Source organism: Paroedura picta, chromosome 13, assembly GCF_049243985.1.
Source record: "Paroedura picta isolate Pp20150507F chromosome 13, Ppicta_v3.0, whole genome shotgun sequence".
Classification (NCBI taxonomy): Eukaryota; Metazoa; Chordata; class Lepidosauria; order Squamata; family Gekkonidae; genus Paroedura; species Paroedura picta.
In genome coordinates, this window is record NC_135381.1 from 46,495,771 (window position 1) to 46,509,390 (window position 13,620).

General features: G+C 53.8%; 1 protein-coding gene across 2 annotated transcripts in view; it reads left to right on the top strand.

Moving 5' to 3' along the window:
* The first annotated feature begins 10,441 nt into the window (after window positions 1-10,441).
* The window catches only part of LOC143822333 (uncharacterized), a 57,134-nt gene continuing 53,955 nt past the window's right edge, over window positions 10,442-13,620 (top strand). Inside the window, exons 1-2 of one of the 2 annotated variants that reach the window (XM_077307336.1) lie at window positions 10,442-10,683; window positions 13,094-13,255. In XM_077307336.1, coding sequence (XP_077163451.1) covers window positions 10,621-10,683; window positions 13,094-13,255 — 225 coding nt within the window. In that variant the 5' untranslated portion in view covers window positions 10,442-10,620. The remainder of the gene's footprint in view (window positions 10,684-13,093; window positions 13,256-13,620) is intronic. The other variant, XM_077307337.1, reaches the window with a different exon arrangement.

Below are 13,620 nucleotides of genomic sequence, written 5' to 3' on the forward strand. Positions count from 1 at the left end.
AGAATGAAGGACGAGACTTTTCACAAGTTTTCCTGCATGAATATTGTTATTGTTATCGTTATTGTTATCGTTATCGTTGTTGTCGTTATCGTTATATTTCGATTTATTTCCCACCTCTCCTGGAAGGCTCGAGGCGGGTGACAGTAATCTCAACCTCATCAAAACCCATCAAAACCCCCATTAAAACATTAGTACCAACATGGCGGCAAAGAGAAAATACCCCATCCCTCCCCATACTAATATCAGAGATAATGGAGGAGTGCAGTGTACACTTCCTAACTCCCGGGGGGGGGGGGGTGATGTCCCGAGTTTATATTTCATGTTTAATGTTTAACATGCAGAGTCAACGCAGGTCCTTGTTGCTCTCCAAGGTCTAGTCAGTTCCAGTCGGTTCCAATCAGGGGAAGCACAATGAAGTCGATGAGAATAAAGTATTAATAGTTTCTTTGCTTCTCCTCAGACCTTTTGAGTTCTGCTAGTAAATGCCTTGATGCACAGCCCCTGAAACAGGAAGAAACCCTCTTCAGCCAGAAAGTGACCTACCAGGAAGCCTTGCCCCTGTCCACCACTGCCAAAAACTCACGTCTCTCCGTTTGGGAAAAGCTAAACTCTTTCCATGTGAATTTATCTAATCCGGGAGTATCCCAGGAGAGATCCAATGTAGCGCTGTCGGTGGTCGACAGCTGTACTATTTTCAGCTTGTTCCATTCCATGAGAGAGGAAGGTAAAACAAGCTCTCTGGGCTGGAGCCTCGGACTGCCCTTTGAGAGGGGGATGCACTTCCCTGTCATCCACACCCATCTTGAGGACTCGTGCTGAATCTGAGCTGAGAATCAGCCCCAACGGGTCTCCAACCCCCCCCTCCCGGCAGAGGTGTCATGCCCAGGAGTCGCTCCCGCCCCCCAATGAGCTGCCTGGACCAGACTTTGCTCCCCTGCCTCTGCCTGGGTGCTCTTAGCCACTCGTTCGGAAGGCAGCCAGAAGCCGTGCCGCAGAAGAAGGTGGGAGGGAGGAGAAGGGCCTAGAGGGGGAGGCAGAGAACTGGATTCCCTTAAGTGCTGTCCAAATGACCAATCAGGACCAAATCAAGAGCAAATTCTCCCTAGAAGCTAAAACGACTAAACCCAGGCTATGAGACTCATGAGCCAAAAAGAGGTACATCCTGCCGACTCCCACTATGGAATGAGCATAACCTCTGTGCTGCATGGCCCCTGGGTGGAAGCACCCATGGGTCTCTGTCATGTTTCCCCGTGCTGTGCAAATCAAGCCCCTTCTTTTCCCGGCCTCTGGCTACCCAGCCTTATGCTGCTGTGACCCTCAGTGGGGCTGCCCATATCCACATAGGAGCTGTGGGAAATGGCTATTCAGAGATAAAACAGAGCCCATTGGGGCTGGGAGCACATCTGGGGGAGCACCTGCCCCCACCCACTTTCCCATACCGGAACTTGTGTATGTGTATGAGACAGAGACAGACAGACAGACAGACAAAGAAATACACAGGCAGACAGAGGCAGACCCAGAGAGTTGGATCCCTATTTCTGGCTGTGATCTAGGGTGCTGTTCTCACTGAGGACAGGGGAGCAGCCGGTGGATCCAAGAAGGGAGCCATTCCCTATCATATTTTTGGTGCTCCCCATGCAGACAAATCACATTGGTGGTCCTCAGTGCACAGAGAGCGCCGTCATCAGAGTAACACTGGGTATCCTTAGTCTTAAATCACATCTCTGAAGCGGAGCGAGGGAACGGCTGAGGGGACAATGCAGAACGGGAAGGCCTTCGGAGAGCACATAGTTCCCCTATAAATGGCCAGTCCTTTGAAAACATCCTGCATTCATCAAGATACACGAAGGAGTTCTCCTGATGAGACAAAGGACAGCTATTGCCCAGGAGATGCTCATATTACGAAATAAATATCCTGGGCATTTACAAAAGCTTTGGAGAGCCCTCTTCTCAAATGACGTTGTCTTCACAGAAGTAACCCACACCAGCCCTTCCCCAGATCTTGGAGAGGCCTCTGGAGGGTGTGAGAGAAGGCCATGCCATGTTTACGAGCGTTTCCCAGCCTGCCCTTGTGGACATCCTTTCCTCAAAGGAATGCCTCCTGTGTGAAAGAAACGCCCTTTATGAGAAAGGGGTGCCCTTTACTCCTGAGAGAGCCAGCTCTGCTGGGAGGCGGGGAGAGCAAGCCTAACCTCATCAGCACATCACCACAGAGAAATAAAACAGGAGCTCTGCATCGTCCCTCATTTCTTACCCGTAAGAGCACCAGCTGGGTAAAGTGAACAGCTACAGAATGAATTACAAAAAAGATGTGTTGGGAAACTCCTGGGGGTTTGAGAATAGGCGGGGACCTCAAGAGTCCCCCCCCCCACCAAAGCAGCCATTTTCTCTGGGCATCCCTGTAGTTGGGTGAGGATCAGTAATGCAGTCCAGCCTCCTGTCCCACACAGCAGCCAGCCAATTCTTCTGGAGGGCCAACAAGAGGGCAGAGAGGCTGAGACCTTTCCTTGATTGGCCTCCTGGCTCTGATATTTAATGGTATTTAATGGTTATTGCCTGGGGGGGGGGTCCCCTCAGCCCCTTTGGCTAGCAACCATTGAGAGACTGATCCTCTATCGAACTAATCTAATCCCCTTTCAAGCCGTTTCTTCCTGGGCTCATCATGGCATCCTCAGGCAACAAATTCTACATTACCAGCATGGAACAATCTGCCACTGTGGAATGGCTGCGGATGAAACATCAGCCCCTGACCCATTCCAGTCCAGCTCCCAGATTGGCCGTGGGGTGGAAATGGCTCTGGTCACCTACATGGACCATCTCCATAGACAGCAGGATCTAGATGGGTCAGGACTGCTGGTTTTATTAGATGCTGGCAGAAAAGAGTGAACAACCCACCTCCGACACTGATGCTGTGCAATGCCAGGTCGATTAATAACAAAGCCTCTACTCTGCAAGCGTACTTTGCAGAGCAGGGGGCAGAGCTGGCATGCGTGAAGGAAACTTGGTCCAGAAAGGGCGAAGCAGTCGCTCTCAAAGAGCTGCCCCTGCCGGGTTCTCTGTCCTCCATCAGTCGCGGACTGTGGGGCAGGGAGGAGGAGTGGCAGTCCTGATCATAGAATCAAGGAAGGGGCCACACAGGCCATTTTGTCCAACCCCCTGCTCAACGCAGGACTAGCCCTAAGCATCCTAAGGCATCTGAGAAAAGTGTGTATCCAACCTTTGCTTGAAGACTGCCAGTGAGGGGGAGCTCACCACCTCCTTAGGCAGCCTATTCCACTGCTGAACTACTCTGACTGTGAAAATGTTTTTCCTGATATCTAGCCTATATCATTGTACATGAAGTTTAAACCCATTACTGCGTGTCCTCTCCTCTGCAGCCAGCAGAAACAGCATCCTGCCCTCCTCCAAGTGACAACCTTTCAAATACTTAAAGAGGGCTATCATGTCCCCTCTCAACCTCCTTTTCTCCAGGCTGAACATTCCCAAGTCCCTCAACCTATCTTCATAGGGCTTGGTCCCTTGGCCCCAGATCATCTTCAATTTTATCTACGCCCTTCTTGAAGTGAGGCCTCCAGAACTGCACACAGTACTCCAGGTGTGGTCTGACCAGTGCCGTATACAATGGGACTATGACATCTTGTGATTTTGATGTGATGCCCCTGTTGATACAGCCCAAAATGGCATTTGCCTTTTTTACCGCTGCATCACACTGCCTGCTCATGTTTAGTTTACAATCCACAAGTACCCCAAGGTCTCGTTCACACACAGTGTTACCTAGAAGCGTATCCCCCATCCAGTAGGCACGCTTTTCATTTTTCTGACACAGATGCAGAACTTTACACTTATCTTTATTAAATTGCATCTTGTTCTCATTTGCCCATTTTTCCATTGTGTTCAGATCTCGTTGAACTCTGTCTCTATCTTCGGGAGTATTTGCCAGTCCTCCCAATTTGGTGTCATCTGCAAACTTGATGAGTAGTCCCTCCACGCCGTCATCTAGATCATTAATAAATATGTTAAAAAGTACCGGGCCGAGCACCGAGCCCTGAGGTACCCCGCTACTCACCTCTCTCCAGTCTGATGAAACACCATTGACAACAACTCTTTGAGTGCGGTTCTCTAACCAATTCCCTATCCACTTAACTATCTGAAAATCCAGATTGCAGTCCTTCAACATATCCATCAGAACATCGAATCATAGAATCATAAAATCATAGAGTTGGAAGGGGCCATACAGGCCATCTAGTCCAACCCCCTGCTCAACGCAGGATTAGCCCTAAGCATCCTAAAGCATCCAAGAAAAGTGTGTATCCAACCTTTGCTTGAAGAATGCCAGTGAGGGGGAGCTCACCACCTTCTTAGGCAGCCTATTCCACTGCTGAACTATTCTGACTGTGAAAATGTTTTTCCTGATATCTAGCCTATATCGTTGTACTTGAAGTTTAAACCCATTATTGCATGTCCTCTCCTCTGCAGCCAACAGAAACAGCATCCTGCCCTCCTCCAAGTGAAAACCTTTCAAATACTTAAAGAGGGCTATCATGTCCCCTCTCAACCTCCTTTTCTCCAGGCTGAACATTCCCAAGTCCCTCAACCTATCTTCATAGCGTTTTGTCCCTTGGCCCCAGATCATCTTCGTCGCTCTCCTCTGTACCCTTTAAATTTTATCTATGTCCTTCTTGAAGTGAGGCCTCCAGAACTGCACACTGTATTCCAAGTGTGGTCTGACGTGCCGTATACAATGGGACTATGACATCTTGTGATTTTGATGTGATGCCTCTGTTGATACAGCCCAAAATGGCATTTGCCTTTTTTACCGCTGCATCACACTGCCTGCTCATGTTTAGTTTACAATCCACAAGTACCCCAAGGTCTCGTTCACACACAGTGCTACCTAGAAGCGTATCCCCCATCCAGTAGGCATGCTTTTCATTTTTGTGACCCAGATGCAGAACTTTACACTTATCTTTATTAAATTGCATCTTGTTCTCATTTGCCCATTTTTCCATTGTGTTCAGATCTTGTTGAACTCTGTCTCTATCTTCGGGAGTATTTGCCAGTCCTTCCAATTTGGTGTCATCTGCAAACTTGATGAGTAGTCCCTCCACGCCGTCATCTAGATCATTAATAAATATGTTAAAAAGTACCGGGCCGAGCACCGAGTCCTGAGGTACCCCGCTACTCACTGATCCAGCAAACATCATGGGGAACCTTGTCAAAAGCTTTACTAAAATCCAAGTAAATGACATCAACTGAATTTCCCCGATCCAGCAAACCTGGTACTTGGTCAAAAAGGAAACCAGGTTGGTCTGGCAGGACCTCTTGGAGACAAATCCATGCTGACTTCCTTGGATCACCAAATTGTCCTCCAGATGTTTGCAGATCGCTCCCTTTAATATCTGCTCCATTATCTTCCCCACAACAGAGGTCAGACTCACTGGTCTGTAGTTTCCCGGGTCATCCCTCCTCCCTTTTTTGAAGATCGGAATAACGTTTGCTCTCTTCCAGTCCTCCGGGACATCTCCAGTCCTTAAAGAGGTCCCGAAGATGATGGACAAGGGCTGTGCAAGTTCTCTGGAAAGTTATTTGAGCATCCTCGGATTCATTTCATCCGGATCAGGGGATTTGAACTCATCCAGTGCAGCTAAATGCCTCTTGACAACCTCTCTGTCCATGTCAACCTGCTACCCTGACACTATCCTTTGGCTACTGCCATCTCTAGATGTGCCTAAACCCTTTGACCTGTGGGAAAAAACAGATGTAAAATAGGCACTAAGCCTTTCTGCTTTCTCTGCATCCTCCGTTAGAGTTTGTCCATCCGACAGGATGCTAGCAGCAACGAGGCCAACCACTTGCCCACTAGACCCATGTCCATCGTGGCTCCTAAAAACAACAGACAGAAGAAGAGGAGCCCCCCTCCGGGAAATAATTAACCTCTCCTTCTCAACAGGAGAATTCTCGGAGGGATTAAAAGAGGCAGTGGTTCGCCCATTATTCAAGAAACCATCCCTGGCTGTGCAAGACCCTGACAACTATCGCCCCGTTTCGCACTTAGTGTTTCTGGGGAAGTTAGTTGAAAGGCCTGCTGTGGACCAAATATCAGCATTCCTGCAGGAAACTTCAGCCCTTGACCCATTTCAGTCGGGCTTCCAGCCTGGACGTGGGGTGGAGACAGCGCTAGTCGCCCTGATGGATGACCTCCGACGCCAGCTAGACCAGGGCGGTTCAGCGCAGCTCATACTATTAGACCTATCGGCAGCATCTGACACAGTAGACCATGAGCTCCTAGCTCACCTCACTGACCTATACCCCCAAAAGAGTCTTACGCTCTGCCACCTCCAACTGGCTGTGGGTCCCTGGCCCCAGAGAAGTGCGTCGGTCCTCAACAAGGGCCAGAGCCTTCTCGGTCCTGGCCTCCACCTTGTGGAACGAGCTCCCTGAGGAGCCAACCGACTCAGAACACCTGCTGGTCCCCGAAGACGCCCGCCCATGATTCTCCCAATGTTACAGTTGTTATTTATATTACTAGAAATAGAGCCCGCTGAGATCTGAAGACAGCGGGCGCTAGTGGGGCGTTGGAGTGGTCTGGTGCAGCGGGGACGGAGCGGAGGCTGGGCGGTGGGCGGCCCGGGGCGCATCCTACCTATTCATGGCAGGTCAGGCTGGAGCACGGAGCAGCCGGGCGGGATAGAGGCTGCGGCCTCTGCGGGCAGGAGGCAGCCTGGGGGCTTGTCGCAGGTCATTTGGAGCAGGCGGACGAGGTTCGGGCGGCGTGGTCGTCATCGGTGCTCCAGGACGGGTCATCGACGGCCAGTCCTGGGCGCGTGGGCATGCGGCAACAACCGGAGCGTTCAGGCGGCGCGGCAGGTGGGAGCTGGGTCGCGGGCGCTGTAGGTGTGGGCGGTGGGGCAGCGGGCGCTCCCGGGTGCAGGCGGCTGGTCAGAGGCCTTGGCAACGGAGGCGCAGCGTCAGGCGGCGACCGGGCCGGTGTCGGGTGAGGGAGTGAATGGTGGCGGCAAGGCAGCAGCGCGCGGAGTCAATGGGGGCTTCGTCAGTCCGGCGGCAAGGGACCAATCGCGAGCCACGCTCAGTCCGGAGGAAGGGGCCTATCGGCACCCTTCCTCATCACGGACAGGGTCCTCCTTCGGTGCCCTTAACGGATTATTTAATCCGCTCCGCAGGAGCAGTTAAAGATTCCATGTAAATTATATAATGTTCAGTGTAAACTGCCCAGAGCTGCAAAGAAATGGGTCATATCTTTAACCGCTCCTCGCAGAGCGGAATAAATAAAGTCGTAAGGGCCCTGAAGGCGGGCCCTGTCCGGGATGAGGAAGGGTGCCGATAGGCCCCTTCCCCTGGACTGACAAGCGGAGGGCCCAATCGGGAGGCGCAAAGCGCCTCTGGATTGGCCCCTCCGCTTGTCAGTCCACCCCCAAACTGCCAATCAGGAGCGCGCGCAGCGTGGCTGCTGATTGGCTGATTGCCCAGCCAACAACCAATTGGGAAGCGCAAAGCACCTCCCAACCCGCCCCACCCCTCACCAGAGCTTTCCTTCGCTCCACGGCGGCCATTACTTTGCTGGCCGCCGAGAGCAAAGGTAGGCTCCCTGGCACCCGCCCTGACAACGGCTCCCCAGACCCTTGCCAGCGCCCTCCCCGGGGCCTGGGGAGCGTTTTTCCAAGTCGCCTAGGGAGCCAAAACGCTCCCCAGGCCCCAGGGAAGGCGATCCACAGCTCTGGAGGCCTGGGGAGCATTTTGCAACATGGGGGGGGGAGGCAAACCGTCCCCCGGTCCCCTAGGGACCGCTGTATTTTTTAAAAAGTGGGCTTTACTGCTAGTAGAAATATAAACAAACAAACAAATAAATAAAGGATGCTGTCTCCAATCCCCCCCCCCTTCAAGAAAAGAGAGTGGCTCCTGCTGGGCTGGGCTCCCCTCCCCACTCTGAGCTTCATCAGTCAAGTGCAGAACACTTTCTGTTCCAATTGGGGGGGGGGGATAGAGGAAGACCCAAGTTCAAATCGATCTGAATTCTGCAGGATCCACAATGGAATAAACAAGAGTGCATAATCAGCTGCAGAGAAGAAGAGTTGGTCTTTATATGCAGCTTTTCTATACCCAAAGGAGTCTCAACAGTTTATAGTCACCTTGCCTTCCTCTCCCCACAACAGACACCCTGTGAGATGGGCGAGGCTGAGAGAGCCCTGAGATTCCTGAAGAAGAGTTGGTTCTTATAAGCCACTTTTCTCTACCCGAAGGAGTCTCAAAGGGCCTCCCAATGGCCTTCCCGTTCCTCTCCCCACAACAGACACCCTGTGAGGGAGGGGAGGCTGAGAGAGCCCTGAGAATACAGCTCTGTGAGAACAACACTATCAGGAACAGTGCAACCATGTGCCAAGATGCTCAGCTGGGGTACATAGGTGGGGAAATACCTGTAGATTTCTGAGGTGGAGCCTGAGAAGGGCAAAGTTTCGGAAACAAATCCATTCTAAAGCGTTGTGCCTTCTCTCTGGTGAGAGGGGGCACAGAAGCCTGTTTGGTGGCAAACAAAAGGGTACATTTATTGGGTCAGGGAAGCCAGAATTTCGGTACTATTTCAGGCCCCAGCTCTAGGCCTGGCAGAACAGCTGTGCTTTACAGGCCTGGTGAAACGGTCCCAGGTCTGCAGGCCCCTGATCTCACCAGGCAGAGCTTTGCGCTGGGCTGAGGTCAGATCCGAAAAGGCCTTGGCCCTAGTAGCTGAGGCCAGCTTAACCTCTTTGGGGTCAGGGATCTTGAGCAATTGGAGAGAAGCAAGTGATAGGTGAGGAGACCCCTCTGAACCCTCTGTTCCAAAATGACATTCACACCAGGACAAAGAAATATGAGGAAGGACCTTTTCAGTGGCAGACCCTCGATTATGGACGCCCTTCCCAGGCAGATGCCCCCCCTGTCAAGCTTTGTGAGGCAATGGAAGAAGATTGTATTTAGGACTTCCCCTGGCTAAGTTTAATAGAAGACTGAGGTAGTGGTTTTAAATTCTGATGGATGTATTTTATTCTGTGCTTCATCAATGTGACTTGAGCTCTGTAAGGGAGAAAGGGGGCTCCTCTACGCTTTAAGTGAAAAGAAAACAATAAGGTCCTTAGCTTGCTCTACTCCCCCCCCCCCCCAAATATGCCCTTCATCTTGGCTGCATGATCTCTTCTTTTTCTCCCCCTCTTTCTGCTTCCACATCTTGAGTTTATCTGGAAAGAGTACAGAGGGGGAAATGCTTGACTGAAGTTGTTGGAGAAGTCTAGTTCTTCTAATGAAGACCAGGTTGCTTCTCCAGTGACCCAGTCGTGGAGGGGAGAAGGCACAGGCAAAGAGGGAGCAGGCGGGCTGTGTGTCTGTGTGAACCTCTTGAGCCACCTGAGATTTTGACAGTCCTGCTGAGTTTAATAGGGGCTGTATCTAAATCTCAAGCATCCAAGGTTTGGGGGCACGTGGCTTGCACTGGAGAGGCTTAAGGATCTGTGGGGCGTGTAGCATCAGAGCCAGTTGAAGGCTTCACGGGGCCCCAGCAGAGTATAATCATGGCAGCAGCCAGGCCGAGGCTGGAGGGGGCCCCCACAGTGGAAAAAGATGTCCCTCCGAGTGCTCTTGAAGAGGGGAAAGGGGGGAGGACAGAGGCTATGGGGGGATCTATGGGGGAAGACACTGTGTGGGGCCCCTGCAGGTGCAGGGCCCATAGCGCGAGCTACTTGGATAAGCCGACCCTGGGCTTGCCTATCAGGAAGGTAGGATCAGAGGCTTGCAGACTCTGAGATGGTGGGGTAACGTCCTGTCTGCATATTTGGGATTGTGTTAGGCTGAGGAGGCTGGGGGGCTTCCCTGGGGAGGTGGGCAGGCAGCACCCTAAGACCTGGACGACTTCAGCTCCGAACCCGGCTGGGCCATGAGAATTTATTACAGGGATTCCTCTGCAGTCAAAAGGATGGAAAGGGCTGCTTTATGGTGTGCAAAGTGTTTCTCATGCGTCACCTGGCTGCGAGCCGCCCACAGCCATGCAGGAGGGTCTGAATAACTCCCATGGTGCCTGCCTGAGGCTGAGAGGGGGCAGCTTGCCTGAAACGGTCAGAGCAATTCCTGCAAGAAAGGGGGTTCGCTCCGGGCCCTTCCCGCCCTTCCAGATCGCTCGGGCCAGGCTACAGCTTCCGAGGTCTGGCGGGGAGGGGAGTGCCCGGGCTGTCCAGGACGGGGCGGGAGGTTGGTAACCCTCGGAGTGCGGGGAGAACGTGTTCAGCCCACCAAGGGCCGAAGGTCCTGTGGGACACGGACTCGCTCAGCGCACGTGTGAACTTCGCCCTAACGCGGCGGCGACCGGACGGACGGACGAGCGGGACCCCCGGGGAAGGGCGGCTGCCCGGGGAGGGAGGGAGGGAGGGAGGGAGGGGGAGGGCCCCGTCGGCCGGGCGACGCCCCTTCCCCGTCCCGGTCCCTCCGTGGGCGGCGCGGAGAGCGCTTTGCCTGCCTGCCTGCCTGGCCGCATCCCGGACCGTCCCTCCGCCGCCGCGCCCGCGATGCCTGCCGGCGCCAGCCCCCGGGGCCCGCAGAGGCGGCCGTGCCTGGCGGGGCGAGGCCCTTGAGCGGCCCGGCATGACGCCCCAGCAGAAAGCCCACCTGCCCCCGCGCCCCGGACACCCGCGGCAGCCGAGCCAGGTGAGGGCGCCTCCCCCCTCCCCTCCCCTCCGCCTCTCGTCGCACTCCCGTCGCACTCGCCGCTGCCCGCCGGCGATCCGCAGAGAGCCGTGGCGGACTGCCTCGCAGGGGTGTTGGTGGGGAGGCGCGATGGAAGGAGCGCCGCCTCTCTCTGCAGCCCCCGCGGCTGGCGTCTCTGGGGGGGGGGGAGGGAGGGAGGGAGGGAGGGGGGGCGAAGGGCCGCGATGCTGGGCCGCCCCGGGAGGAAGGGGGGCCGACGGGTGGGACAGGCAGCGCCGTTTTCTTGGACATGATCCCGTGGCCGCCTGGCGGGGCTCGGCCAAACCCCCGTGGGCGCTAAATGCGTAGGAAACCCACCAGGTTCCTTCCCTGCTTGCCCCCCGCTTGCCAGCGCGCCGTCTTGGCTACAGAACCTGGATAATCGGCTTTGAGTCCCCGCTCTTCCTTCATGCAGCCCGCTGGGGGACCTTGGGCCAGGCGCACTTCTCTCAGAGCTCTCTCAGCCCCACCTGCCTCACAGGGGGTCTCCTGCGGGGAGAGGAAGGCAAGGCAATTGAGATCTGCTCTGGCACAAAAAGCAGCTCCGTTTCTATGACATTTCAGGGCTCTTTGTGTGGGGCAGCAGTCACTGTGCTGTCAGCCGGGCTGGGTGGGCATCTTCTGAAAGAGGGTGGAAAGTGGCCCAGTCTTATATATTTAATAGCGATAGTGATGCCTTTTCTCTACCCGAAGGAGTCTCAAAGGTGCTACAAACACTTTCCCCTTCCTCTCTCCACAACAGCCACCTTGTGAGGGAGGTGAGACACAGAGAGAACTGTGACTGACCCAAGGGCACCCAGCTGGGGGCAGAGAAGAGGGGAATCAAAGCTGGTTCTCTGGAGCTTCCAGAGGGGGCCCTCGTGGCCTGGGGGCTCCTGGGGGCGTAGGCCGTCATTCTGTGCTGTTGGCTGCAAACCCTATAAGGCTTTCAGGTGACACCTTGAACTGAGTCCAGAAACCAACTGGGAGCCGGTGCGGAGGGGCCAAAACGGGAGTGGTGTGGTCTGTAGCCCAGTGGAATGGAAGATGAGTGGGAGGAGATGCCATCTTAGCAATGACTCCAGGAGTGGAAGGAGGGCCCCTGTCGGTCGGGGTCTGCATGCCCAGGCACATTAGCGCTGGGGAAAGTACTGAAACCTGAACAATTCCTGCATCAGCACATGGGTTGAGTCGGGAATGGGAAACCTCTGTTGACATGCACAGGATTGCAGTTTTAATTTTGTGAATTTTGTCCTCCTTTTCTAAGCGAAAAGCACAGTCCTAAGTATGCCTTTTTGATTCCACTGTCTTCATTTTCCTACATCCTTTTTCTCATTGTAGCCAAAACTAAGGTGCATTCATTTACTGGGCAGCCATGCCATGCATTTGAAAGCTTGTATACCCAGAATTAAACTTTGTTGGCCTTAAAGTTGCCTCGACCCAAATTTATTTCATGGCATGTATGATGTATCTTTAATTAGGGTGCCTTCCTCCCTGCCCCCCGCCCCCCGCTCTTAACAAGTGAATAATAGTCCTAAAGCTGTTCCTGGAGAATTTCTGCCTGCTGTGCTGCTCAGCTGGTGTTTCTGAAAAGCCCACTGCAGATCTATGTCCTTTTCAGGGCTTTCCAAGGACTCCTTAGCAGCAGCTCAGGGTCCTGAACCCTGCAGGACTATCCACAGGTTTGCTTGTCTTCTGCTGATCAGGTGTTTGTTAGAGGCACAAAAGGAAGTCAGGTGCTTCAGGTCATGTGACAGCCTCCACTTTTCCTGGGGCTTTCTTTCCCCTCTTGGTGTTGGCAGCTACTTCTACCATGTCCGTTACAAGATCCCATATGAAGCTGCCTTTTTAGAATCAGGCCCTTGTTCCATCAGGGTCAGTTTTGTCTGCTCAGACTGGCTGCAGCTCTCCAGGGTCTCAGGCCAAGGTCTTTCCCATCCCCTCCTGCCTGGTCCTTTCAACTGGAGAGGCTGCCTGGGATTGAACCTGTGGGGAGAGGAAAGGGAAGATGACTGGAAGCCGCTTTGAGCCTTCTTTGGGTAGAGAAAAGCAGCCTATAGGAACCAACTCTTCTTCTTCTTCTTCAGTAATCTCAGGGGTCTCTCATCCTCCCCTCCCTCACAGGGTGTCTGTTGTGGGGAGAGGAAAGGGAAGGTGACTAGAAGCCACTTTGAGCCTCCTTCGAATAGAGAAAAGCGGCACATAAGAACTCTTCTTTGTCTTTGCCGTCTTCTTCTCTGGCAAGTCTGTGGCACAGGGGAGTACTGGGCCTAAATTGGTGCAATCTAGAGCTCTGTACCTGGCTGGAGAGGTACAGGAGGCCTGTCCTTCTTGTCCTCTCCCCCTCTCCCTGGTTCTCCAGCAGTCCTGTCCTCTCCTGTGTCACCCCCAGAGGATGCACCACCACCACCTGCTGCTGCACCGGGAACAACCGCCTGCCGTCCTGTGTCTCTTCATGCAACTCCATCCGTGGGCCTTGGACGTGATGCTGTCAGTCGGGAGCAGTAGGAGACAATGGCCACTCCTGGGAGCTGTCCATGGAGTACGCAAAAACGTAATGAACAGAAAGGGAATTGCTAAGATAGGACCAAGTGCTGCATCCTGCAGATGCATTTAACGGATCTTGCGATTGACCGGTGACCGGGGAAAGGGCTTTAAGAACAGGAACAGGATGCTTCAGGGCCGGCCTCGCAGATGGATAGGGTTGCCAGAAGACTTCCTGGAATTACGGCTGACCTACAGAAATCAGTTCGCCTGGAGGAAATGGCCAGCCTGTTTGTCCTCCCATCCCCAGAGAGTTCCCTCCCCTCCCATCCCCCAACCTCCCCCTCCACAGAGTCTGCACCTTGTTGGGGAGGGACCTTGTTCTGAAGGGAGGAGGGGAACTCATGACTCCAGTCCGCCGTGCTGCAGGGCCAC